Source organism: Zootoca vivipara, chromosome 16, assembly GCF_963506605.1.
Source record: "Zootoca vivipara chromosome 16, rZooViv1.1, whole genome shotgun sequence".
NCBI classification, from domain to species: Eukaryota; Metazoa; Chordata; class Lepidosauria; order Squamata; family Lacertidae; genus Zootoca; species Zootoca vivipara.
Window position 1 is genome coordinate 38,469,602 of NC_083291.1, and position 27,963 is coordinate 38,497,564.

The following is a 27,963-nucleotide window of genomic DNA, read 5'->3' on the forward strand; positions in this document are numbered from 1 at the left end:
TCTGGAAGAGATGCAATCCCTGAGCTAGCGCATTGCCCTCAGGTGTGACAGAAGACATTGCCCCATTGACATGGTTGAAGGAAGATCTGATTGCCAGTCGGATCACTTTCAGTGTTCCAAGTTAAATGAAAAGGACAGTCACTACTTCTTCTCTGTGTTTTTGTTTTAAATGCAAATTGCATTATTTCACCAACTTGCTCATCAAGAAGTCAACCTGCTCCTGTCTGCCGAGCTAATGAACACAAAAAAAATCACCAGGCTGAGCTGACAAGTACTCGGGCACTTTTCCAATGTGATGTACTGAATTAATTTCATGTAAAAAATGTCCTTAAAATAAAAAAGGTAATTAAATCATCACACTATTATTTAAGGTTGTTTAAACTCGGTAACCAAAACATTACTTTTATCTCCTTTTGACTCACAATGAGCTTTTCCCCATTCAATGTTTCTATTTGAATTCCTAGTTGAATCAAAAATGCCTCTCTCAAATTAAATAATTTTTTTTAAATCAAATGACAAAGTGCAGAGACCTGTGGATAGGGTTAAGGGAGAAATTTATTTCAGTTCACATTTAAAAGGTGAAAGAGGGGCCTGGGACAGAGCAGTTGATGAATACTGGGGGAAAGGAAGCTGTGTCAGAAGTATCCACCCCTTGGACCCCACTAAGGACCCCCACCCCAGTGCTAGGGCTGGATCTCCCTCTCCCAATTCCAATTGCTACCATTCTTGGCAGCGGCCATGCAGAATCCATCCCAGAATCCAGAATCACACGGACAGCTGTTTGTGATCTATAATATTTTTATTATCAGCATCTGAATAAACCTGGCTTCTGCCAGCATAAAAGGCACTGTGAGGGCAGGAGAAAGGGGGAGTGGGATGGCAGTTTTGCACGTACATAACAGCAGAGAAAGGAAGTCTTTGTTGCATAGTTTTGTAAAATTCTGACATCAGAGCCAGTAGATGGGAACAGCCTCATTCCACTGAGAATTTTGACACATGCTCAGCCCTCCATGGCACACACACACACACTGGCTCTTCCCCCCACTTGCCAGGCAATAGTATCACATTGTTTACTGGTGCGGCTTTCATACTGGGAAGGGCATGAAGTAGATGGCAGGCTTAAAAAAAAAAAGGTGGTCCGAAGACAATTCAGAAATAAGTTTCAAAAACATCTTACAAAACACACAGACATACTACAATTAAATAAATCAGCAATTTATACAATCAAGTAGAGGAGAGGAAGAAAAAGTTGAAACCCCTCACTCCCAACTCCTGGGACGCACATGGGAAGTCCCATCTCTTCGCATGTATTTATAGGGTTTCAGAGCTGAACAATGCAGAGATTTTATTTTCTCTCCAATAAGATTGTGGTGTTGCTATGCACACACCTGCAAATGGCTTGCCTTGAAATTTGGCTGGAGTAGCTAAGCCAGGCAGGTCTGTGATCAGGAACAAAAGAACCACCTATTTTGGCACTTGCTCCCCTAGGCAATGGCTGCCAATACAAGGAGCTGCTCATGAGAGCGAGAGAGAAAAAACACAACAGCCCTGAACTTCCAGGCTCTCTTTTCGAGGCTTGCAGGAAGGTGCAGCAATGACTAGATTGCAAACATAGAGAGCAAATCAGAAGCAGATATAGGAGAAACCAATGGCAACATACACACCTGCAGCAGAATGCGGCAGAGTGGGTCGTACTACTTCTAACTTCAGGTGGGGACACTGTCTTTTGATGATCACATACACAAGCTCCCTGCAAGTACGTATAAAACTAACACAAGACGGAGAAAGTTTCTTTCAGCTTTCTCTTTGCTCTGCTGCTTGCTTTAAACAAAAATTCACAGGAAAGCATGTGTGCATGTGTTTATATATTTAAGTAGATGACTGCCAGCAAACTAAAGGAGCCCACTTTTCCTCTGTGCAGATCCATTTGTTTTTGCGATGCTGGTGTTTTACGGGGTTTGATGCATTTTTGTGGACTTGTTTTCTTGTTTGTGTATTTGATTGTTGTAAGCAACTTTGAATTTACTTTTGTAAAAAAGCAGAATACAGAATTAAAAGAGTATTAATTACTAACCCCAGTGTGACACTTAAAAGACGCTGGGGATGGTGATGTGTGGGGCATGAAATGACCTCCCCCAGTGCCCAAATTGGCTGGCGACACGGGCCCTGTGCTTTGTAAAATGTCAGCAATTGCCCTTGAGGAAAGGAAAACTCAATGGACGAGTTGACTGAAATTATGTTAAGAATTTATCTGGTTCTCTGAAGATGTGAGCACACTCTGACTGAGGTGGCCTCTCTATGAACATGGCTGGACTAGGCAGCAGGGCCTGCAAAACAATGTATGAACTTGCTTCCCTTGTTAGCATCTCAAGATGATCCTTGCTGCACAATGTCCTCCCCCACTACAATGACACGTCAAAATTTGGAAGTGGCAATTTCATGGGGCACAGGGAGCCTCGGGAAGGCTGCATGAAGCAGCCTGCAGGCTGTGGGCTGCCAAGCTGTGGTTTTACTCCTCCAGAAGCAACATGCCATTTGAGAGCAATGCGTCTATCCCAAGCATGGTAGGCCACACGACTGCAGGCCAGTGCAAGATGTTTCACGAAGGGAGAGCCGAGGGTTCATTTCCCCTAAGCAACCATGCATCTTCGCTTTCTTAGGAAGATGAGGTGTGCTTGGAAGCAGAAGGATTGGGAAAGGGAGGCAAGTGGGGAGAGGAGGAAATACCCGTGCAAAAGGGCAGAGGGGGGAGAAACAGGGCCTTGCCTAGTATATGAGGCAAACCCTGATGTCCCACCATCAAAGCCGACGGCTGAATTTTTTTAAAAAATAACTGCATGATGGCTGTAGCTAAATGTGCATTTAAAGGACACAGGAACACACATCATTAATAGCTTGCTGGTCTGTTATTTCAAGTGGAAAACACAACTGGCGGTGAGTCTTCTAACAACAACAACAACAGGAACAGGAACAGGAACAGGAACAGGAACAACAACAACAGCAATCACCTTCATGACTAATTAAAAGAGGGCTCAGTTTTTAAGAATAGACACATCTGTGCAGACTAACACTGGCGTAAGTGAAATAGGGGACAACCACCAATCCTAGTTCCTTTGTTCCCTCTCTCCATCGTATCACGCACATGGCAAGAGGCAAGACCCAAATTGCTGCACTCCTCCTAATATGCTGTGCAGTTGAACTGGCTGAGGCCTCATTGTCTGTATACAAAAACATCTCTTTCTCTACCTCTGCCTCCACCCTGCTTTAGAAAATGGGGGGAAATGACCCCAGGAAAATTCCTGATATCTCAAGGAGAACAAGTCCTGAAGGATAGCTGTATGGAAATCAAGTCTCAACAAGTTCCCATAGATAGAAAGTGCCCTAAGCAAATGCCATGGGGCCTTCTGCTGGCCTTCACAGGGAAGACCAGTCCTCAAAATTAAGGGGCAAAAGTATTAGAAGCCACGTGGACAAAGCCTCAGGAAGGACTTTATGTTCTGCAGAGTTGCACAAGGGGGTCCCGAGACAGCCCAGGATCGTGGCTTTTTCAAGGCTTCCCACCTCGGGGGACTCCATATTGGCTTATCTGCTGAGGACCCACTTTGTGTCTTGGACCCCTGCAGTGCAGAGGGATCTGAGAGGCATCCTAGGCCACACTCTCAGTTTGTAAGGGCATGAGGCAGACCTAAACTGTTGCCCCAGAAGGATGAACCAACCCCACATCCTGAAACAGCTGTGGAAGCTCGGTCAAAGAGGTTGTGGTGAGGTTTTTTGAACCGCTTGCCCTGCATAACTTACCCATCTTCTCACTGGGGAGCTCTTTGTAAGTTCTGAGGAACAGCAAGGTTTCAGAGAAAACTGTTGGGAATTACTGATTTAGAGCAATGCAGATTTCGTAACTTGCTCCCTTGGCTGCCATATCACCCACGTGGTGTCCAGCTAAGGAGGCAGGCCTTCCTCATGCGGAGCTCAGGGGGTGAAGGTTGGAGGGGAGAGGGGTTTTTGGTGCTGCCCTATGCAACCAGCTTCTACAGCCCAGTTGTGGCAAAAAGGAGGCCACCAGGGAGAGAGGTGCAAGAGCTACATTCATGGCTTGGATTCGTTGTGCGGCTGTTTTGTGTGGAGAAAGGCAGAGACTGGTCCCGCAGAAACTCCCAGGCCTCTGAGGTGGTGGCTGATGCTGGAAGCTCACTCCCAAACATCCACAGATGCAGAGGGCAGAGAATGGCAGTGGGGCAACAAAACCCACGCTTTGGCGTTACTATCTTGGGATATTCAGGCACTGTGTGTGTGTGTGTGTGTGTGTGTGTGTGTGAAAACTTCAGAGTCACTTGTCAGGATGGGGTGACCCATTCCCTCCCTCCAGCCCTAGAACGAGGCAGCCTAAGAGAGAGAAAGTGACGAAGGGCACAGCAAACAGGTGCCAGAAATAAGTGATGCCCCAGCAGAGAAAACGCGTGACTCTTCCTTCAGGAGCCAGGGCAACAGCTGGCCTTCTTCTGCAGCTCCCAGGAGGGAAGGAAAGCAGCTGGGACCCTCTTATTGAGCACTCGGCCGAGTGGGCCGGGGCAGGAACGGTGAGGGGATGCTTCAGGATGCCTGGCTCTCTGAGACGTGTCCCACTGCAGAGGCCGTATCTTCACCCAAGATTTGGCAAAGTTCACTGAGACGCTGCTGCATTTCGGGGACACCGGCCAGCTGCTGCTGCAGGCGCTGCTTCTCCTCTCGCAGGGAGAGACGGGCTGCAGAGTCCAGCTTCTCAAAACGCCAGCCCCCCTCCCCGTCAAACTGCAGGAGGTGGGTGTGGTACTTCCTGAAAGGGAAGAGGGAAGGGCTGGTTGAGATGCTGGTCTGCGCTACGCTTTGCAATCTCTTCTAACCTCCTAGAAATCTCTCTCCCCCCCCCCCCCCGTGCACTTGGCCTGGAGCTCTTGGTGCTGCCCCTCATTCCTCGGAGTCCAGCGATCGCCCTGTGTGTGGGTGGGGTTGGCATCCCTGCCTGCTCCTGGGGAGGGATCTTTCCGCTGAGCTGTCTCAGGGGGAGTCAGGAACAAAGCGGCTCTCAGTCTCCAGGGATGAGACTCTGATGCCCCCCTCCGCCCACACGGCTTCCTGCTGGGGACGTGACTCCCTGCTTGGGAGACGGCCAGGGACTGGAGGGGCGGTGGAAACAGGGAGAGATGCGAGAAGGATAGGAAGTCTTCTGGGGGCAGGAAAGGACAAGGTGGGCAGGCCCAGACGCAGCCAGACTCTGTGCAAAAACAGTCCCCCGTCCCTTTCACAATGTGTGCAGAAAGGAAGATTTTAGCAGGTGCATCCTCTGCTGTCATAAAGCTTCAGTTATTAAAGACACAGGACTTTTGGAGGCGGTGGGTTATTCTAGGAATCTAGGTCCTCCTCCAAAACCCCTCTTTCCCTGTCCCGGGTCGAGCAAAGGGGCACCAGACAGGTGATCCACTCTACGGCAGCCTCTACTGGTCACAGAGGAAATGACAGGACCTGCCTCCAGGCTCACTAATGACACAACCTTTTCCTACCCTGTCTGGGCGGCAGTGCCAAGTGTGATGAGGTGGGAACCAGAGAAGGAAGGGGGTTCATGCAGCGGCAACTGAGGTATGATGAAAGCTGGGATGGGGAGATACTGACTCTGATACTGGAGGGGGTGGTGGTCTGGCATTCCAGCTTCTTGGGGAGAAAGAGGGGGGATAAAAAAGCATGCACAATCACAAGAATAGGCTGAAGGAGAGTAAATGGATGTAGAAGAGTGGACAGGCTCCTGGAGGCATCATAAGCCTGCCAGTCCACTTCTTCTCTGATGCTCAAATGGTTCCCCATCCTCCTCCTCCTTTAATTACCTGTCCCCTGTATGAGAAAGAGAGAGAGAGAATAAGGGCTAGCCCACAGGGACTCCTGCCTGGTAAATCAGGTATGATGGAGAAACTGCTCCATTCGTGGCAGAGGTGTACCACCACGGAGCAATGTCTGACTGAGTTCCTGAAGAGGCACACTGCTGCAGGGATCTCCCCAGCCTTCCCTGCTCTCTCAAAAGCCCCATTCATGGGCCAGTGTGTGGCACAACTGACTCCACAAATAGATAATGGGTAAGAAGGGAGAAAAAGGTGTGTCCAAATGACTCCGACTAACTAACTAGCCTGGATGTCCTGGTCTTGTAGACAGGAAGCTCCCTGAGCAGGACAGGAGAGTGACCCAAGAGCACCCGGTACTGTAGAATCATTAAAGGGAAGCAGGAAGACCACTAACTTGGAGGGAAGACCATTGGGAGCCCCATGGAAGAGTGAGATCTAAAGTCCTTAGATCAGGGGGATCCAAAGGAAGAACAGCCTAAAGAAACACACCAGGCAGCAGTCTGTGGGTAGAGCACAAAACATACCAGAGTGAAGGTCGGTGGGTGATTGAGAGCAATGCTATCCCAGCATCCTTTGCAGCTTGAAAGATCTTGCCTTCTACATCAATGCTGACGGCACTGGTGCATTCATCCAGGAGAGCGTACTTTGGCCTGGAGAGGAAGAGCAGCAGCCCAAATGAGAGACCCCAAAGTGGCTCTTTGGCCAAGCCAGTCTGTACACGGCCACTCCTACACTCCAGTCCTCCACCTTCCCCTCTGCACCTCCCTCCACTATTCCTGATCCAATCTGTGCCTCTTCCACCTTTCAGCTGTGATCCTGGCAATATTTCCCAACATCATCCTTTTGGGCTGCCCCTGGTGTGACTTTTGCTGGTCTCGGCTTTGGTTCTGCTGCCTTTCTACTGACAGAAGGACAGACTGCCTTCTCACCCTCAGCTGCAGCAGGATAAGCAAAAATGCAAGAGGGACTGTGAGAAAAGGGATCGTGGGACTACAAGCCCCATCTTCCCTGATCGCTGGCCATGCTGGCTAGGACTGATGGAAGTTGTAGTACACAATATCTGGAAAGCACAACACTGTGGCTAGTCTTCTGCTAGAGGGATTATGGTTGATTCCAGACAACCTGCCTTTTGAGCATTTATCCTAATTTCTTTGCACAAAGTTTGTGGGAAGGTTATGAAATATCTGCTGCTTAAATAGCACTCACCCCGATTTATTTGCCAAGAGGTTATACAAACATTGCGTCAAGCAATTATTCTCTCCTGCTTTCTTTACTGCTTTTCATTACTGAACCCCCCCCCACACTTTTTGAAGAAGTAGGTTTGTTGCACAAGACTGCCAAAGCCACTTTAATTGCTCTATGTGAATTTGCTGGAATGCGACTGAATCCCACGCACAGAATAGCAGCAGCGGCAGAGAATCAGGCCTCTCACTGCATTTGTAGGCACTAACCTGTGGTAGAACATGCGGGCCATCCCCATGCGCTGCTTCTCACCACCAGAGAGCACATCCTTCCAGTCGCTGACTGCTTCCCAGCCTGGCCCCGCCCATGGATGGAAAGATAAGAGATTTCATTGGTCAATCAACACGGATGGTGCAGCAGACCCTCCCAGGCGCCCTGCTTGCCCATTCACTTTCTGCTCCACACAGCTAGAGACAAAGGAAGCAGAAATGACAATTTCCCTCCCCATTTGTCTCCCATGAATTAAAGGTTCGTGTATTCTCATTTTCCCTCCCTCCCTCCCTCTTTCTTATGCTCACCCCACTTCTCCTGGTTGCACCCACCTCCCTCACGCTGCACAATGTAGTTTAGGTTGACAATGCCCAGGATCCGCTCCAACTCAGCGTCCGTCTGCCCTTTCCGTGCCATGTCCTCTGCAGTGTCCGGGTAGATCACCTGGTCTCGCAGGGTTCCCACAGACATGTATGGCCTGCCATGAGACACCAAGCAGACAAGTCATAACATTCCTTGGTGTGCAAATATGTTAATATAACAACAACAACAATTTATATCCCACCATTCCTCCCAAGGAAGCCAGGACGGCAAACACGCAAATGCTAAAACAAAGTGGAAGATGGAGCAAGCTTGTTTTCTCCTGCTCTGGAGGGTAGGACTCAAACCATTGGCTTCAAGTTACAAGAAAGGAGATTCAAAGTAAACATCAGAACAAAACTTTCTGAAGGCAAGAGCTATTCAACAGTGGAACGCTCTCCCTCGGGAGGTTGTGGACACTTTCTTGGATGTTTTAAAGCAGAGGCTGGATGGTCATCTGTCATGGATGCTTCAGTTGAGATTCCTGCATTGCAGGGGGTTGGACTAGATGACCCTTGGGATCCCTTCCAACTCTACAATTCTATGATTCTATTTCCTAATTTTAACACATTCAGCTCCATGAAGAGCAACCAGGAGTCTTAGGCTCTCTCTTTTTTGTTCCACTGTATCACCCGCCTTTCCCTTCCCTGCAGACATCTGAATACTGGTCCTTTGTACCTCTGTGGAATGTAGAACATACGATGTGGGGGTGGTTTGTAGAGGATGCCTTCATATGTTGGCCAGAGTCCCCCCAGGATCCGGAACAGCGAGCTCTTCCCGCAGCCATTTGGGCCAGTGATAAGCAGGTGCATGCCCTCGTCCACCTGCAAGAAGACACCAGAGAGTATTATGTCTGATTATTATTATTTTATTATTTATCACCCACCTTTTTTCCTGACAGGGACTCAAGGTGACTTATAGATAAAAAAGAACAGCTAAAAATATAGAGAGGTAAAAAATCATTGAAAAACAATTAAACATTAACAGAATTAAAACTATATGTATATTTTTATATACATATAAAAGGGACCCAGGTGGCGCTGTGGGTTAAACCACAGAGCCTAGGGCTTGCTGATCAGAAGGTCGGTGGTTCAAATCCCTGTGACAGGGTGAGCTCCCCTTGCTCGGTCCCAGCTCCTGCCAACCTAGCAGTTCGAAAGCACATCAAAGTGCAAGTAGATAAATAGGGACCGCTCCGACGGGAAGGTAAATGGTGTTTCCGTGCACTGCTCTGGTTCGCCAGAAGCAGCTTTGTCATGCTGGCCACATGACCTGGAAGCTGTCTGCAGACAAACGCCGGCTCCCTCGGCCTATAGAGCGAGATGAGTCCCCCAGAGAACCCCAGAGTCGGACACGACTGGACCTGATGGTCAGGGGCCCCTTTACCTTTACCTTTTTATAAATACAGACAATCATATCTGTCACAGATGGGGTGTTGGCTACTCCCGAGTAAGCACTCCACACATCCTCTGGATTTTCATAGTTTTATTGTGCATGCTATATACAGTGGTGAGATGTCTCAAATCATGTCTGCTCTGCATGGGGCAGAAGCCCACAATGGCGTCTCGTGGGCTCTGACCCCCCTTTTAAGACTCGGCATCCAAACGCCCCTCCTCCTTGCTCTATGGGTCCTCCGTGGTCCCAAACCAGGCTCCTGAGGTGCCGGTCTACCTCCTTTCCAGCCCCTGCTGAAGCTAGCTCCTCCCCTGCTTCCCTGCTACCAGCCTGGAGCTGAGCCACCAGGACTCTGCAGAGCCCTGGACCCGTCTTAACCCTTCCTGTTCCTGATTTAAACTCCCAGACTTGCTGCTGCTCTCCCATCTGATGGAAGTAAGCAGAGTGGGCTGCTCTCTGCAAGCCCTCTCTCTTACAATATCAAAACAAAAACAGCACTGGGAACAGCAGTCAGTTCCCCAAAACTCATTGGAACAAGAATGTCTTCACCTACAGTGGAAAGACAGCAGGGAAGCAGCCAGTCTAGCTTCTCTAGGGAAGGAGTTCCAAAGTCGTCTGGGAGCAGCCACTGAGAAGGCCCTCCCTGCACCCCCTCCAAGTGTGCCTGTGAGGGTGGCAAGATCGAGAGAAGGGGCTCCCCAGAAGATCTCGGAGCCCAGGCAGGTTTGTAGGAAGGAATACACTAGTTTGGACCTATAAAGCAGCTCAGGACCGCAGTAGCTCAAGGACCACCTCTCCTCATATGAACTGAATTGAACCCTGCAATCATGATCGGAGGCCCTTCTTTGTGTGCCTCCTCCATGAGAGGTCTGGAGGGCAGCAACACGAGAATACGCCTTTTCTGTGGTGGCTCCTGGTTGTGGAATGCTCCCCCAGGGAGCCTCCTCTGGCACCATCATTATATATCTTTAAGTGCCAGGGAAAAGCTTTCTTCTATAGCCAGGCCTTCGGGCCTTTCACTATCTGTGGCCTTTTAGAAGTGAGTGGGATGCTTTTAATGCACTGTTTCCCTCCCTCCTTAAGTTTTAATGTATCTATGTTTTTGTTTTTGTTTGTTTGGTTGTTTGGTTGGTTGGCTGGCTGTAAGTCGCTTTTGGTTGCCTTGGACCTGTAAAGACCAGACTACCCTGCCCCATCTCTCCTTGGCTCTTGGAGGACAGATTCAACTCCCCTGCCTTTGGAACCTGGCCCCACTCCCACCCCAAATGGCCCAGAATGTAAGAGATCCGTGATCTGCCAGCCCCTTTAGGCCACCTGCCAAGTGACATTACCCCTGTGGTGTCCTGACAACTATCTCTGAGCCACGGCAGGCTTGCTCTCTCTCTCTCTCTCTCTCTCTCTCTCTCTCTCTCTCTCTCTCTCTCTCTCTCTCCTGTACTCCGGCCGATTTTCCAGCTCTTTCTATGCTCTTGCAAAATATAATAAGACCTTATCAAGGTCTTATCAGCCCCCCCCCCAACACCACACCCCCTGCTCCTCCTACCTGACCTTGCAAAGTCAGCAGCACCGGCAGGACTCTCCGTCCCACCCACCCCCTTCCCCCAACTTTGCTGCTTCTTATCTCCTACCTACAAAAAAATGCTTACAACCTCAGCCCAGCCTTCTCTCTATCTCTCTTTTAACAATGCTGCTGAATCTGAAGAAGGTTCTTCCAGGGCTTCAGCATTAGAAACTTCTCAGTGTTAGAGCTCTGCCCTAGGGTATATCTTTCAAGCAACAATACAGAACAGAATTTCAAGCAATAATGTACAACAGGCTTGGCAACCAATAGCAAAAAAGGAAATGGGCTCTGCCCTGCTCCTGTGCCTTCTTGAGAAAGTTGATCTGCAGAAATCTGCAAATGAAACTTCTCATGGCATTGGAGAGTAGGGATGAACGTTATCACATGCAAAACTTCCTGGATATCAGGCAACTGTTAAAGGCACAGCTACCGTGTTTCGTGTTTCTCCGAAAATAAGACACCATCTTATATTTATTTTCCTAAAAAAACACACTATGGCTTATTTTCAGGGGATGTCTTATATTTTCCTCCTCCTCCTCCTGCCGCGGCCAGCATTGCTGCTGCGCCTATCACTATGTCTTATTTTCGGGGTATGGCTTATATTCCTTGAATGCTTAAAAATCCTGCTACAGCTTATTTTATGGCTATGTCTTATTTTCGGAGAAACGGGGTATGTAGGCTAGTTCAAAAATTGGCATCCCTACTCAACAACAGTAATCCTAAGTTGTCCCCAGCATCTATGCAGAAACAGAAAAAGGCTTTCAGGTCAGAGGGCACGATGTCTAGGCAGTGTGAGCCTTTAGCCTCCTTACTTTAAGCCATGCATAAATGCTGCCAACTCAGCCAAGGTCTCCCGGCTCCTGCTCCCTGCTTTCAAACTTTTATTTTTTACTACTTACCCGAATATTGAGGCTGGTGACCACCACGTCTCCAGTGGGGGTGATGATGGGGATGTTTTCACAGACAATTCCATTGTCAACATCAACCACACGTCCTGTAAGCAAAATGGGGTGGGGTGGGATGGGATGGGATGGGATGTGGGGGGAAGGAAGGAAGAGACTGGATATCAAATCCACAATGAAAGACAGTGTTCCAACCCTTGCCAGAGTGAACACAGACTCAGCCAGAAGGGGGCAGCACACCCTCTCGCAATCCTCCTCCTCCTGTCTCCTCTCTCGCTCAAGCTCAAATTTAGACTTGGCCTGGGAATGGAGAAAGAATGCAGGCGTCACATCTGCTAAACTTTGTTCATCTCAGTCCTCAGGATGGTCTGCTACAGGCCCCTCTATGTGACACTGGATCTGCAGGGAATGGCTATGGCTCACTGGTTAGATTAAGGCTGTCTGCACATGCTCATGTGCACTCCTTCATTTGGCATTAATGTGCACATGACTTTATGTTATATGTTTCTGGGAACAAAGCATGGCTTTCAGAAGAGGCTCCAGGACCCAAAGCCCTGCTGGTCTAATCCAGACAGGCCAGGGAGAATGATGGGATGGAAAGGAGGGCTGCTGTACTACAGCAAACCAAATGGGAGACATAATTTGGGCAGGTGCCACTTGCCATACAAAGTGAGGAACACTGTACCTGCCAAAACTCCTCCTCAGCCTTCAAGGCACAGGAGACAAAGAGTTATACTTCCACTGCGGTCATCTTATCTGACCCATCTGGAAGTCACCTTACGGACAGGTCAGAGGAGGTTCAGTTGGTATTCATTTATGGGATGAAGCCATGATAACAGGTGAGGAAGTGTACAGTGGTGCCTCGCTAGACGAATTTAATTCGTTCCACAGGTCTTTTCTTATAACGAAAAATTCGTCTAGCGAATCCCATAGGAATGCATTGAATTTTTTTATTTTTATTTTTGCCCATAGGAACGCATTAATTGAATTTCAGTGCATTCCTATGGGAAACCGCAATTCGCTAGACAAATTTTTCATAAAACGAATTCGTCTAGCGAGGCAACCTCCGCTCGAAAAATCCTTTCGTTAAGCGGAAATTTCGTTAAGCAGGGCATTCGTTAAGCGAGGCACCACTGTATTAGAATGAGCCATTAGCTGGTAGGCTTGCCAGAGCTGTCCCGACTTAGAGGATCCAATGATAACCAATGGACATACAAACAGCCCTGATGGATCAGACCAAAGGTCTGTCTAGTCCAGGCATCCCCAAACTGCGGCCCTCCAGATGTTTTGGCCTACAACTCCCATGATCCCTAGCTAACAGGACCAGTGGTCAGGGATGATGGGAATTGTAGTCCAAAACATCTGGAGGGCCGAAGTTTGGAGATGCCTGGTCTAGTCCACCATCCCATTTCCCCAGTGACCAGCCCCGAGAAGCCCACAAAGAGGACATGAGGGAAATGGCCAACTCTCAGCAAGTGGCATGGAGAGAGACATCGCTTCTGACCATGGAGGTAACATATAGGCAAGCATCATGCCTTGCAGCCGGCAGCAGCCTAATCCTCCCTTATCCACCTTTCAAGAAGGTGGCTGTCCACACATCCTGAGCAAGTGAGTTTCGCTGCTTATGAGTTTGGGGAAGAAGCACTTCTGTCCTGAATATCCATCAACCAGCTTCACGGGATGAACCCAAGTTCTAGAGCTGTGAGGAAGGGAGGAAAATGTGTCTTTCTCCATGTCACGCAGCATTTTGTGAACCTTAGTCATGTCCTACCTTATTTACTTTTTTTCCTGAACTGAAAAGCCCCCATAGCTGTGACCTTTCCTCCTGGACAAGTTGCTTCACCCACTGATCACTTCAGATGCCCTTTTATGCACCTTTTCCCGAACTAACAATGCCATTGAGGCAACAGTTTGGTAGTGCAAGAGTGGGAAGCTTTTTTTTTGGCCCCGTGGGATAAGATCTTTATTTCCCCAATCCCACAAGCCAGCTTTGACAGGTGTATGGGGCCACCCATCTGCCAATCACCAGGTGCAAGGTGGGTGGAGGAGTCTGCAGGACCCAGCAGGACTGATGTCTCCATTCTCCAGCTGAAGAGTGGAGGGCCCAACACTGCTCTCTGCAGGGGGCTCTTTTGCCAGCGTATCCCACCCCCCATGACTAACAGGAGCAGGAACTATTGTGCAATGTTGTCAATAGATTATGCAAAACGTATCAGGTAAACAGACTTAATTTGCATAATTTATCCAGGGCACTGAATTAAGCTCATGGGTTTGTTTTTTTTAATTGAACAAAATACCCACAGCCCTAGCCTTGTCGACTTACAAATTTCAACTCTGTAAGTCACTTGAGCCATTTCTTTTGCTAGAAAGGCAAGATAAAAATCTAACCAACACGCACAAAACAGAATTACCAGCATAGACTCTAGCCTAGAACTGTACATTTTAATAATAGCCAGGGAAGCTGTTGTCAACAGAGAGCAAGGAGCAGGTACAATGCCTGCTCCCATGATGTGATGGGCTCCAGGGTGAAGAGATAGGTGTAAAATGTGAGGGCAAAGACAAGAGGAGGTAAACTTGATTTGGGACAGATGAAGATGATGCTGGAGAAAGAGCAGGGTTTGGTGGAAGAGAGAGAAAAAGAAGAGAAGCAGGACACCAAAAAAAGAAGAAGTAAGAGAGGACACAGCGCAGCAGAGAAACAAAACTTACAGGCACAGACTCTGGATTCACAGACTGCTGACTCCCCAACTAGAGATGGGCAACTGACACAGCCATCAACTCATCAAAAGTAGTTTGGGGTTGTGTTTCCATTCTCTTTTCATTTACCCTTGCTTTATAGGTTAGTTGTCCATAGCATAAAGCAGGTGTGGGGAACCCTTGGTCCTCCAGATGTTGCTGAGCTAACACTCCCACTGTCCCTGGTCACTGGTCATGCCAGCTGAGGCAGATGGCAGTGGCATGGAGGGCAAAGGTACCTTGGACCTGGAACAAAATGTTGCAGTGCAGTGCTCCCTATTCAGGATTCCTGCCACTCCATCTTTCCATTTTTACCTCCTAAGAGACAGTCAGCATTATGTGCCCACTGAGCATGCTCAGTGTTTTTGCATGTCTTTCTTTAAAGGTTCTTTTGTAGATCAAATGGCAGGGTTCCCCCGAGTCTGCTGATGCCTCCCTCTTGTGCACGGGTGATACTATATTGGCTCCATAAGGACTGGCGCTCTGAGAATTGAAATCACTATTTGTATGTACAAGATGTAGCTCAACCATCTATTGTGCTACAGAGCAATTGCCAATCTGCCTTCTCCTTAGCAGTTACTAAGGGCTATATGCATTACCCAGGGAAGGAGGGAAAAGAAAGTAGATGCGCAGTCAAGCAGGCAGGAGATAATCCTGACTTGCATGTATACTTAGCCGAAAGTCCCATTGGGTTTTATGGGAATTCTGAGTAATTGTAAATAAGATAACCATCTTGGTTTGATCCTTGCCCCCAAGTGAACATCATCTCTTGATCTAGCAGGATGCATCTCGCAGTTACCAAGCCAGCAGCAGTGCAGGTGTGCCATGTCAGCCCAATACAGTCTGGAGCTGAAGGGCCTTACCTTGGATCTTGAGCGGCCCTTCAACCCGTACGCCTTGCTTCATCACTCTCCCAGCATGAACCTGACTCTCCTCAAGTTCTCCAGGGCGCCGGAAGTTGCAGGCTTTCACCTCTTCAAACACTTGGAACATCTCATGTACGCGAGCCGTGTACCCAGCCAGCTCAGTCACCTGAAGCAAAAAGTAACATACCTTAGTGTCAGAAGGGAAACACACAAGCTTTTAGGGATGGAGTTGGGATGTTCTTGGTAATAGCCAACATTAGTCTCGCTGAGAGTAGATCCCGTTAAGTCCACTGATATCCATGAACTCATAAACACATTGATGTCAATGAGTGTTACCCCGAGTATCCAGCATTGGGAAATCACTCCAAGAATACAGGTAAAAACAACCCCATAACAATCACTAATGTTAAAGACTTTCTAGCTTCGCTCCAGGCTCCTGAAACCAGCTCAGTCTGTCAAGTTTTATTATGCCTATTTACTCAGAATTGGTCCCAGCTCCTGCCAACCTAGCAGTTCGAAAGCACGTCAAAATGCAAGTAGATAAATAGGAACCGCTACAGCGGGAAGGTAAACGGCGTTTCCATGTGCTGCTCTGGTTTGCCAGAAGTGGCTTTGTCATGCTGGCCACATGATCTGGAAGCTATACGCCAGCTCCCTCGGCCAATAATGCGAGATGAGCGCGCAACCCCAGAGTCGGTCACGACTGGACCTAATGGTCAGGGGTCCCTTTACCTTTTTACTCAGAATGCCCATATAGTTCAATGCTCCTTTCTCCCAAGCACACACAGAACTGCATCCCACTAATGGATATAGAGAGCTGCCAAATACCAGATCAGACTCTTGGTCTCCTATAGGCAGCACATTATTGTTCTGAGTGCCTGATCCTTTTAACTGGCAATGCCAGGGATGGAACCTGGAACCTCCCGCATGCAAAGCATCTGTTTGACCACTGAGCCAAGGTCCTTTCTCAAGGTTGCAGGGCGTTGCTTCAGCAAGCTTCCAAGAAGAAAACATTTCCTAAGGCAGAGTTCCCTAGGAAGTTCCTGTGAGTAACCACTGGCAGTTTCTCTCTACTTGGGGCACATAGTTGGCATTGTTAGGAGGATGCCATTAGATGGCAGGGTGGGGTGTGTGTGTGTGTGTGACTAAACACATTTAAATAAGTTTCAAATCTCTTTAACTGAGGGTCCCAGATGTCTAACCAAGAGTTGCATTGGCCCGTTTCAATCAAAGCTTATGCATACACTATACCTTTAGAGCACATTCTTTCTCTCAAAAAATTCTAGTCTGTTAAGGGTTGCTGGGAAATGTAACTCTGTGAGGGATAAACTACAGTGCCCAGGATTTTTGGGAGGAGAATAAGTTCCTAATGTTCTTTAAAGGTATAGTGTGTAAAGAGCCAGAGTTTAAATCAGGTTTAAAGATCAGTCATGTGGATATTCCCCTTAGAGAGTGTGATGAAATAAAGGAAATACAGTATGTTCTGGCCCAGGAAAGGGCAGATTTGTGGAGTATACTGTACTTTGCATTTTCCTAAACCCTCAAGCTCCACCAATTGGAGTCTGGTTCAGACTACTTGTGCTAAGAATTAAAAAACATGGTGCCTTTGAGCAGCTACTGAGCCCAGGGAATTGAGTTATCAGAACTGAACTGAGTTCAGAGTTCTTCCATGTAAAAAATCTACTCCTCGTTACTCCAGCTTTCTTCATTTTAGAAGTCTGGTTGGGAAGCAAGATATGTCATTTTGTTGCTGCAATTATTAAACAATTGGGAGTCACAAATCCCTGAAGAAATACCACGCTAGTTCCAGATCCACCTTATGCTCATTCCTATTCTAGAGCCCAGGCACCCCCAAACTTGGCCCTCCAGATGTTTTGGGACTACAACTCCCATCATCCCTAGCTAGCAGGACCAGTGGTCAGGGATGATGGGAATTGTAGTCCTAAAACATCTGGAGGGCTGAGTTTGGGGGTGCCTGTTCTAGACAGATCCCATGCACCAAGTTCAGAGGGAATCACTCCCAAGAGTGTGTAGATAGGAAGGCAAAATTAGATGTCTGCTTTGAACCATTTGGTTTGTTGCAGATCAAAACCAATCGCACAACGTATTAGAGCATTTTACTAGGTCAAATATCATGCATGTGGGTGTTGGAAAACATGACCGTGTAAGGCAGAATCTAGGACACTGATATGCAACTGGGAACTGATGCCAGGGCATTGCAATGCTCCCAGGTCTTCCAACCTTTTGGGTGTGGGCTGTGCTTTGCAGAGATGTGCAACTTTAGGATTTCCCCTCAGAGGGAAACAGAAACGATGTAGCTTATTCCCTTCCTTCATTTGACAATCAAACCAACCCAATTCCTTCTGGGTCAACCCAAGCAGCCAAGCTGCATCCATACCTCTTTGTAAGAAGAGATGACCCTCTCTGTCGCATCAGCTGCTGCGTTCAGTAGACTCCGTGCTGTGGTGAAGGCTTCGGTTCTCAGGCTCACCAGCTCGTTCTCCTCCATGTCCAGCGCAGCTTGCTTCACTGCCTCAGGGTCTGGCATAGGAGGGGAAACCAACATGGTTCGCGGAAACTCCAAGGACAACATCTCTACCCCCAATTTTCTAGCTCCACAGCTGTTTTTAGGATCCATGCTCTCACCTAGAATCCTTTCCCTCTGGCCCTCAAAGAGAAAAACAGCTCCCAGATTTTTAGAAGACATCTGAAGGCAGCCCTGTTTAGGGAGGCTTTTAATGTTTAATAGATTATTTTATTTCATTTTTTTCTGTTGGAAGCCGCCCAGAGTGGCTGGGGAAACCCAGCCAGATGGGCGGGGTATAAATAAAAAAATATTATTATGATTATTATTGCCTACAGATTCCTTCCTGCATGAATGAAAACATAAGCAGGGAACTCTGAAACTCCCTCCTCCCAGCATCACTGGCATTGGTGAAACCTCTCCCGTAGGCATTTGAGGCATTTGCTTCTAGGCACAGGAAAAGGCTCTTTAATTCTCTCTTGCACCCTTGTGGTTAGCAAAGATGTTCTAACAGAGTTCTTCCCTTAAATATTTCCTTCGTTGGCCAGATTTTATTTATTTATTTATTTGGATTACTTATTACCTGCCCTTCACCATATGTCCCAGGGCAAGGTGCATTCCAAAATCAATAAAACAAATTAGAGCAGCACATTAAGCTAAAACTCCAGTTAAAACCATACTTGAAAACCATAGCATTAACTTAAAAATGGCGAAACAAGGCGTAGCAACACAGCATGGGGGAAATGGTTAATCCATCTTTAACCTCCACCTCCAAAGACGGGACCGCCTCTCCTGGTATGCCCCGTGGAGGACCTTAAGGTCCACAAACAACAATATTCTGGAGATCCCGAGCCATAAGGTGGCTAGATTGGCCTCTACTAGGGCCAGGGCCTTTTCAGTATTGGCCCCAACTTGGTGGAACGCTCTTTCACAGGAGACCAGGGCCCTGCGGGATTTGTCATCTTTCCGCAGGGCCTGCAAGACAGAGCTGTTCCGCCTAGCCTTTGGGTTGGACTTAGTCTGACCCCTGTGTTTTCCTCCCTCATGGCTTGGATTTATGGACTACTTAAAATGAGGCTGCATTTTAAATTTTAATATTGTATTTTAATCTGTATTTTAATTAATTGCTTTTTATGCTTTATTGTAATTTTATTGGTGTGAGCCGCCCTGAGCCCGGTTTTGACTGGGGAGGACAGGGTATAAATATATTATTATTATTATTATTATTAGGTGTGTCTGCTGAAGGGTATGCAATGTTGGGGCCAGACACATGTCAGAGGGGAGGATGTTGCAACATCTCTCTTGTTCTGCCACCCCTTGAGTTTCACAGGGCCGTGGTGCTGCAAATAGGGCCTAATGCAGGCACCCCCAAACTGAGGCCCTCCAGATGTTTTGGCCTACAACTCCCATGATCCCTAGCTAACAGGACTAGTGGTCGGGGAAGATGGGAATTGTAGTCCAAAACATCTGGAGGGCCGAAGTTTGGGGATGCCTGGCCTAATGTCAGGAACATATGGTGACTGAGCCTTCCCAGTTGTAGATGTGTTGGAGGAAGGAGTAGCTTAAATAGCCTTTGGTCTGTCTCTTGGCTAACATGGGAGAAAACAGCAAAGACATAATATAGGTAGCGAAGGGGCCCTTGGTAGCAGATGCTACAGCTGCTGCCACCAGATTAGGAAATCCCTGACCAGCCTGTACTGGATCACTGGACCTTCAGTTCCTACTGTAACTGGGCAGGTTCTGGAGACTAAGCTAACAAAGATCCTCTTCAGACTTCAAGGAGGAGGAGGAGGAGGTGTTGGCGAGGGCAGGGACAGCTCAGACACCCACAGCTAAAACAACAAAGAAAGCATCAAAGATTCCTAGGATGATCAGGCAGTCAGCCTTTCGGTTTCTGCAATACCTTTACATTTAATCATCAAATATCAGCAGGGCTCTAGCCTAGGTTTAGGCCTAGGCATTATAAGATTATCAATTCGACAACACCCTTTATGTCATTCTAGGTATCATTACCAGATACTCAAGAAGAAATATGGAGCAGGTGAGCTGCCTACCTGCCCAGCAAGTAATCATTAACTAAATCAGGATCACACACGCAGGGTGAATTTAGAAATACTCCATCCCACTGTGTGCAGTCTGTATAACCTGCTACCGTACCACTCCTCTCACTTCCACCATAAGTGGAGCGCTTGCAATTAACACAACGACACCTGCTGCCTCTAAAACTAAGGAGGAAAAACAGGGTCTCCTCTTCACCTCTCCCCAGCTGCAGCCGTTTTTTTCAAAACCAATATCTGTGTTCAATGCCACAGCTAGCGATTTGCATGCACAGTGAAGGTTTCCAGTTCTGTACACACAAAACCAACTGACAGGGAGAGTGAAGAATGGTTGTGGGCCTTTAAAAGCAAAGACCAAGGACTAGGAATGCAAGTATCTCCCAAAGAGGTGCAAAACAGCAAGCAAAGGGTGCAGCTCCAAACTTAGAAGCAGCGGGTGTATGCTTAACCCTTTCCTTACCTGCTACTTTCAACCTTCAATCACCTTGTTATCGGCTCCTGCCCCTACCCCAGTTCAATCTAAGATTCTGCACATTCATTTACTGTGTTATTCAGGAAAATCGCTTATATTCCCCCCTACCCTACCCTAAGCTTCTTCTCTAAATCACACACTTTGCGATTCCTGCCACTTTGAAGCCGTTTTGAATGTCCTGACCCCAGACTCTGCCAAATGTGTAATTCAACCCAGATTACAGCCACTTCCACATCAGACAGGTTGTTCCTGCAAGGTGGGGATGGGGGACTGGAAAGATGTGGCTGAGACAAGGGCTGCATATCACATCTATCCTGTTTTCTTTCCCCTCTGCAATTCTGTGGTTATATGTACTGTACTTCACTGTGGCAAAACTGACAAGTAGAGGGCCAAGGAGAATCTGCAGCAATGCCACTCTGCCTAGTCTGATGCCCTGGCTAAGCCTCTTAAGCAGGCATGTCAAACCTGCGGCCCTCCAGATGTTTTGGACTACAATTCCCATCTTCCCCAACCACTGGTCCTGCTAGCTAGGGATCATGGGAGTTGTAGGTCAAAACATCTGGAGGGCCGCAGGTTTGACATGCCTGCTCTTAAGCAAGCTGGTATCGGCCACTTCATCTGCCATCTTGAAAGCATTCTTAAGTATTCCCTGCCAACAAACAATTATTTACCTTGTTACTATATCAATAAGTGCCCATATATATGCTTTGGCACCCAACATGCTCCTGCCACCCTGTTGTTCCATCCCAGTTACAAAAACTGCCTCCACTCACCTGTCTCAGAAAAGCCGGTGGCGGTGATGATTGGCACGGCTACCATGACCAGCCCGGCAGCACTCCACACGTACTTCATGAGGAACTGCTCCAGCATGACATACCAGAGCCTTTCCAGGAGCAGCACATTGATCTGGGAGGCCAGCTCACGATAAGAGTGCCGTAGAAGGGACAACTCCACCTGGAGGGGAGGCCAGGAGACATTATGGCATTCAGCAGGGTGATGAGATAGTTATTATTTAGAATTTGTATACAGGTATGTCCCCTATGAGGTTCCCAACTCTCCCATCCAGACTGCGACCAGACTCAGACCTCCTTAGCTTCAGTCAGGTAGCTGAAATCTCCTGCCCTTAGACTTTGCCTTAATGCAGCTGCTGAGATGAAGGGCATTTCCATGTGGCTCTAATTTCTGCTTTACTTCCAATGCCTGGAGTTTAATTAAGAACCAGAGAAGAATCCTGCTGGATCAGGCCAATGGCCCACCTAGTCCCGCATCCTCACAGTGGCCAACCAGATGGACAGGAGCACAACAGAACCTGAAATTCCCAGCAACTGGTATTCAAGAGCAGTACTGCCTCCAACTGTGGAGGCAGAGCACAGCCTGATCACTAGTAGCCATGGATAGCCCTCTCCTCCATGAATTTGTTTAATCCTCTTTGTAAGCCATCTGCATTGGTGGCCAGCACTGCTTCCTGTGGGAGCAAGTACCATAGTTTAACTAAGAGCTCTGTGAATGAGTAATTTCTTTGATCTGTTCTGAATCTTCCGACATTCTTGGATGTCCATGACCTCTTGTCATCTGGGCAGCCCAGGACCCTCAGACACACTGCCCAGGCTTGGGCCGGCCCGGGGAGGTCACTTTGGTGCTGCTAACACACTGGTTTGATTTCACCCCCGGAGGCACACTCCATTGTCTCAAGACAGTCAGATGTTCACAACAGCTCCACTTTCCCCATGATATGCATAATTTTACAAACTTCTATCATACTACGGTACCTCTTAATCACCTCTAGGTAAAGGTAAAGGGACCCCTGACCATTAGGTCCAGTCGTGACCGACTCTGGGGTTGCGCGCTCATCTCACATTATTGGCCGAGGGAGCCTGCGTACAGCTTCCAGGTCATGTGGCCAGCATGACAAAGCCACTTCTGGCGAACCAGAACAGCACACGGAAATGCTGTTTACCTTCCCGCTGCAGCGGTTCCTATTTATCTACTTGCATTTTGACGTGCTTTCGAACTGCTAGGTTGGCAGGAGCTGGGACCGAGCAACGGGAGCTCACCCCTTCGCGGGGATTCGAACCGCTGACCTTCTGATCAGCAAGCCCTAGGCTCAGTGGTTTAACCCACAGCGCCACCTGGGTCCCCGTGGGAGCAAGTACCATAGTTTAACTAAGAGCTCTGTGAATGAGTAATTTCTTTTATCTGTTCTGAATCTTCCGACATTCAGCTTCACCTCTTGTCATCTGGGCAGCCCAGGACCCTCAGACACACTGCCCAGGCTTGGGCCGGCCCGGGGAGGTCACTTTGGTGCTGCTAACACACTGGTTTGATTTCACCCCCGGAGGCACACTCCATTGTCTCAAGACAGTCAGATGTTCACAACAGCTCCACTTTCCCCATGATATGCATAATTTTATAAACTTCTACCATACTACTTCTTAATCACCTTTACTCTAAACTAAAAAGTATCAAATGCTACAAACTTTCTTTGTATACTCCCTGGAGGCCAGAGGTAGCATTACCTCTTTGTTAGAAAATCTGGTTCACCTGTGCACATGTGATGAAAAGGTTCAATGGTTCAAAAGCAGTCACTCCCACCAGGTTCAGTGCTTTTAGCAGCAGACTGACCTGCATAAATAAGGCAGGTGATGCTTTGCTCATTCCTTTATCGCCATGTCAGGAAAAGTTTCCTTCTTTATTGACCACCAGCCATCTCTTAAAAGGCACTTGAGCCATTTCCACAAGAAAGAGGCAGGACAACAGTTTGGTTCATTACATGTGTGTCTTTTTTCAGGACTACAGAAATAAAGGACATAAGTGATTGCAACTTTGCAATTCTCTGCTGTCACAGACAGAACTCTTAGATGATCTCAGACACAGTGGGGATTAGGGCTGCCAAGATTTTAACCAGCCCTGTTCCTTGTGTCACTTAACAATAGCTACATCAGCAGACATTTCAAGGCAGCAGTCTCCATCTTCATGACAAGAGAAGCCTCACCTACATATATTTGCCCGGGCAAGGTGCTGTTAAAGACATAGCAACAAGGGCAAAAAGAAAGGGAAAAAGTTGGGTCACTGGTAATTGTCAAGTGATGTACCTGAATATGTCAACTGGCCCTAAGATTGTCCCTCCCTTTTTGAAAGGGAGGAGAAAAGAGCATAGCTGTCAAGTTCTCCCTTTTTTAAAGGGAAATTCCCTTATGCTGAATAGGCTTCCTCCCGAGAAAAGGGAAAACTTGACAGCTATGGAAAAGAGGTGTAAACTTCCTGCTTGGCAGGGGGTTGGACTGGATGGCCCTTGTGGTCTCTTCCAACTCTATGATTCTATTATTCTAATCCCAAGGGTAAAAAGTAGGGGGAAGATTTCTAAAATTCAGTTATTCTAACAGCACAATCCTATGCATATTTACTCAGAAGTAAGCTCCAGTGGTTGCAATGGGACTTGCTTCCCAGTAAGCGTGGCTTCCACTATCTGTGTGCCCACAGAAAGAAGAAAAGTACTACAGCAACACACGCCCTGAACTTTGGGTTACAAAACTGAAAAGCCACATTTTGAATAAGGAGTCCCAGTTCCAAAACCAGCCTTTACTAGTACTTCACTGGTGCTAAAGGGTTTGTCAGGGTTTTCATCTCATAGATGCAGGGATGCAGCAATACACTGTTTGCATTCATAGAGTAATGGCCAATGGCAGTGGGAGGCAAGGGGGGGGGCTATGGCTCTGGGCACAAAATTCTGAAGGGGCGCAACCAGGCGCCTCCATACAGCCACCAGCTTCTGCAGGGATCCCTATCCTGGCAAAGGCAGCAAAGCAGCCTGTCAGGGGGTTGCGCCACTGCCACCCAGGCACATCCTGGAAGGCCCCATCCTAGGCTCCCTGTCCTTGCCTGCCTGCCTGCCACCAGGGGTTTCTGGGCCCTGGAGCCCAACCTGGCCTCGCCGCCATGTCCCTGGCACAGGCTGGCAACTGAAGAGGCTCCATCTACCTGCCTCACGTTCCTGCAGCCGCATTCCTGAGGCCATGCTACCCTTCATTCTCCAGGCCATGCCATGCCAAGGCCTTACTGAATGGCTGCCCGGCCAGTGTCTGCTCATTCCTCGCTCAATGTGCCACGCTCCCTGGACGGCAGCAAGCGCAGCCCAGGTCCACAGTGAGTGGATGTGGGTGGAGGGAGGGTGACCCCAGGGGAGCCCGACCCAGTGCTCCTCTCTGCAGGAATTGAGGGGTTTTGCCCACCGAGGGTCACATCAGCCAGCTGGGCTCCATCCTGTGTAGGCAGACAGGCAGCACAGCACAGCCCCCGCTTGCTTCCAGTGGCATTGGTGGCTTGCCTGCCCCTGGTGCCCGCAACCCACGCTACACCACTGCCCAATGGCAGCTTTTTATTAACTACTGGAAGGTCAGGCTGTGGTGCTAATACCTAGCTTTCTCCTTAGTTCTCTGCAGTTGAAATTGGGAAATTGCTCTGTCCCTTCATCTCTGTGGTACAAGCCCTGTTAGCCTCTAGCCTCACAATAGCAATTCACCTAATGTTAAATCTGACTACAAAAGTGCTAGTTCAACCGCACTGGGACAGGGAGCCTGGATTACACCAAACCAAATCTACCCGTGACTCCCAAATTATGGAATGCTCTCCTCAGGAAGGTTTTCCTGGCACCTTCATTATACACCTTTAGGTGCCAGGTGAAAACATTCCCCTTCAACCAGGCCTTTCGCTGACTGACATCCGATACCCTTTTAAATGTGTTGTGGGTGGGTAGGTGGGGGGATTATTGGCTTTTTGTTGTTCTTATTTTTACTATGTATTTTTTGGGTTTTATGTTGTAATTTTATGTTGAGAACCGCCCTTAGATCTGCAGATGAAGGGCAATGTACAAATTTAATAAATAATAGTAGTAATAATAATAATAAATAACACCCTGGAAAAATACAGGAAGTACAAAAGGGTATGAGATAATCCTGCACCAATACCACAACTTTAATAGGGAGGGCAAAGTTAATGAATACCAAGGCAGGGAGATCAGCATTTCCTGCTCTCCACTTACTAAAGGCAGATCTTGTCTAATAGAGATGGGGGTGGGGTGGCTACTGTATTTGAATCACAGTCCTGCTATTCTGACAATGGCTTGCATATGGGAGTAGTACTTTTGTCCCATGCTGTGTCCCCCACCCTTCCAATCTGCTGTGCAAGATTGGTGGGAAGCCATCTTATGCTGAAGAGCCACAGGTAGGTAGACTAGTGGAGGAAGGGGGCAGCTGGAGGCACAGCACAAATGCATCCAATAGCCATAAGAAAACCCTGAACATTCAGAGATACTTGTCTTAAACATCACAAGCGGTGACACAATTCAAATGTCATCATGACTAATAGTGGTCATACTCTTTTTTTTCTAAAGGGCAGCTGCTGTTATAGACTTTTTGTCTGAGGTGTGTGCATGTGTGCACAAGTCTGCATGGTTCTAATAAATGTCTAAGCACAAAGGCTGGCCTCATTGCTGTATTTCTGTGTGTGAATGTGACCTACAATTACCCTTAAATTGGGCAGGATGCCAAAGGTAGAAGAGGTCTCGGCCTTGGAATGTTCCTGACACTGCTGGGCTGGAATGGAGAGGGGCGACTACAGGGTACATGTGATAAAAATGACGATTAACTTCAGTCACCATCGCCCTAAATATAAGAGCATTCCCCCCTGCCCCCCCCCCCACAATGATTCAGAAAACAGGAAGAGCCCAGATCCCCTGATTCCCAGCTCTGTTACTGTTATATGTTATATGATCTATTGCTTTCCCAAATCTGGAGATCAGAAATGGTGTCTGATAAACACATTGCAGCTGCCGTCTGCTAGGCAGTGCAGGAATCCCTGAGTGCCACACTTGGAAACGCCTGGGGCTGTTTTGACGGTTGAGGCAGAAGTCAAACATGAGCAATAGAAACCAAGAAAGGTTTCTATGGAAATTTAGACTGGTGGAGGGTTACTGAACATGGACAGATCTGAAGCTGCATAAATTCAGGTCAGGGCCTCAGCCTTGCCCTAGGACAAATTCAAGGAAGAAGATTACAAAGAAAAGGAAGTAAACAAGGGTGCTGGTTTCAGCTCTAGCTTCTCTCTCTCTTTAAAGCCAAATTCACTTCCACCTGGCCCAGGACCTGGCAGGGTCAGCTGCCTCCATTTCGGAGCTCAGGGGAAGAAGAGAAAGTGGAAAGACATATAACAAAAGAGGGTGGGGGTAAACTAGCCTTCTCTGTTTCTCCAGTTCTACTACACTATAATTCCCTGTCCGGAAACCCAGGAGTCCTGGCTTCCAGTAATCAGCTGCTTCCTGCTTTCCTCCCAGAGAACCATGGCACATCGCCCACTTGCTTTACCTTATGGCCCCCATAGAAAGCAATCTCTTCCGAGTTGGCGACCACCCGGGAATGCATGTAGCGCAGCTCCCCTTTCCGACGTGCCTCCTCAGCCACCAGCTGGCCAAACTTTGGCGAACAGGCGCGCAGCACCTTTGCAGTGATGCAGACCACCAGGCCGGCAATGGCCGAGGGCCAGGCTGTGTCGGCTCCTTTCGATCTGGCCGAGCTGAGCAGGGTATAGGAAGTGACAATCACATCAAGCACCGGCTTGGTCAGGTTCGAGTAGAGGTGAGCCACGGAGTTGGCGAAGGCCACCAGGTCTTCCGTGAGAGACTGGTCCGGGTTGCGCAGGCGTCCGTCCATGTTGCTGACGCGGTAGTAGGTCTGGCCCTCAAAGTAGAGCCGGTAGGCATGGTCCACTAAACGTCCGCGGAAGGCCAGGCTCAGCTGCCCTTCTAGGTACCGAATGGCACTGTTGACAAACGTGGCCGGGAGGGCAATGAGCAGCCACTGAAGAAGCTGCCACGTAAAGTCACGCGGGTTCTTGCGGACGATGCAGCGGGCCAAGCGCCCGTCCAGCTGGGCCACGTAGACCGAGAGGAAGGTGCGGCTGGCTAGGGCGGCCGAGTGCAAGGCCAGGAGCCCCGTTTCACGGCACAGTGGCCCAGGGAACAGCAACCTCAGGAGGCGCAGCAGGCGGAAGAAAAACACCCTGTTCACCCCAGGTGAGGATGCTGATGCTGCCGCCTCATCAGCTGCCCCCCACTTGGATGCTGGCTCTTCGGCACTGTGGTGCCCTGCTGAGTTCGCATTCACTTGCAGGTCAGAGGAAGCCCACTGCCGACGCAGGACTGGGTACAACTTCTTGGCTCCATACGCCGCCACCAGGAATGCCACCACTGCTCTTCTCGCCGTGACCCCCTGGGCCAACCTGGCTGCCACTTTGGCTGTGGCAACTGGCATGGTGTCCCTTAGGGTGGGGTGGGGGGCACTGCCCCTTGGTCCTGGCTTCCTCTCTCCCCCCACCACCACTCTTCCTCCTTCTCCTCCTCCTCCTCCAGGTCGGGTGCACTGCTCTCTGCCTGGCTCTGGCAGGGCTGGCTGTTCAGCCAGAGTCCGCTCTCATCCCACAATGCCCAACCCTCAGCCTGACTAGGTGGGAGGGGACTGAGCCATGGCCATCCCTTAGAACCATAGAGAAAGCCTCAGGGCACCATAGAGAGGACGGCGACGGACGGGCGCTCCTCAAGGCAGCCACTAGGTGGCGCCTGGAAGAATCGCGCGCGTGTTTAGCTCTTCCTCTCGCTCGCTCACTCACTTGCTTTTGCTCTTCCTTTAAATCGCTCTAATTCGGAGGTTTTAGACCCCGCTAGAGCCCACTTCACCAATCGCACCCACCCAGAGAGTAAATGCAGTATGTGTCCAGGCGT

The 27,963-nt window shown here is 48.6% G+C and overlaps 1 protein-coding gene across 1 annotated transcript; it reads right to left on the reverse strand.

Annotated features, from left to right (window-relative positions):
• Positions 1-670: 670 nt before the first annotated feature.
• ABCD1 (ATP binding cassette subfamily D member 1) lies at positions 671-27,687 on the reverse strand. The gene is made up of 10 exons (XM_035140479.2): positions 26,552-27,687; positions 20,966-21,146; positions 17,538-17,680; positions 15,137-15,305; positions 11,535-11,629; positions 8,358-8,503; positions 7,652-7,797; positions 7,319-7,403; positions 6,392-6,517; positions 671-4,813 (listed from the first exon to the last, which is right to left on the reverse strand). Exons 1-10 carry the CDS (start codon positions 27,494-27,496, stop codon positions 4,591-4,593), a joined length of 2,259 nt encoding a protein of 752 aa, XP_034996370.1. The 5' UTR covers positions 27,497-27,687; the 3' UTR covers positions 671-4,590.
• Positions 27,688-27,963: the final 276 nt, after the last annotated feature.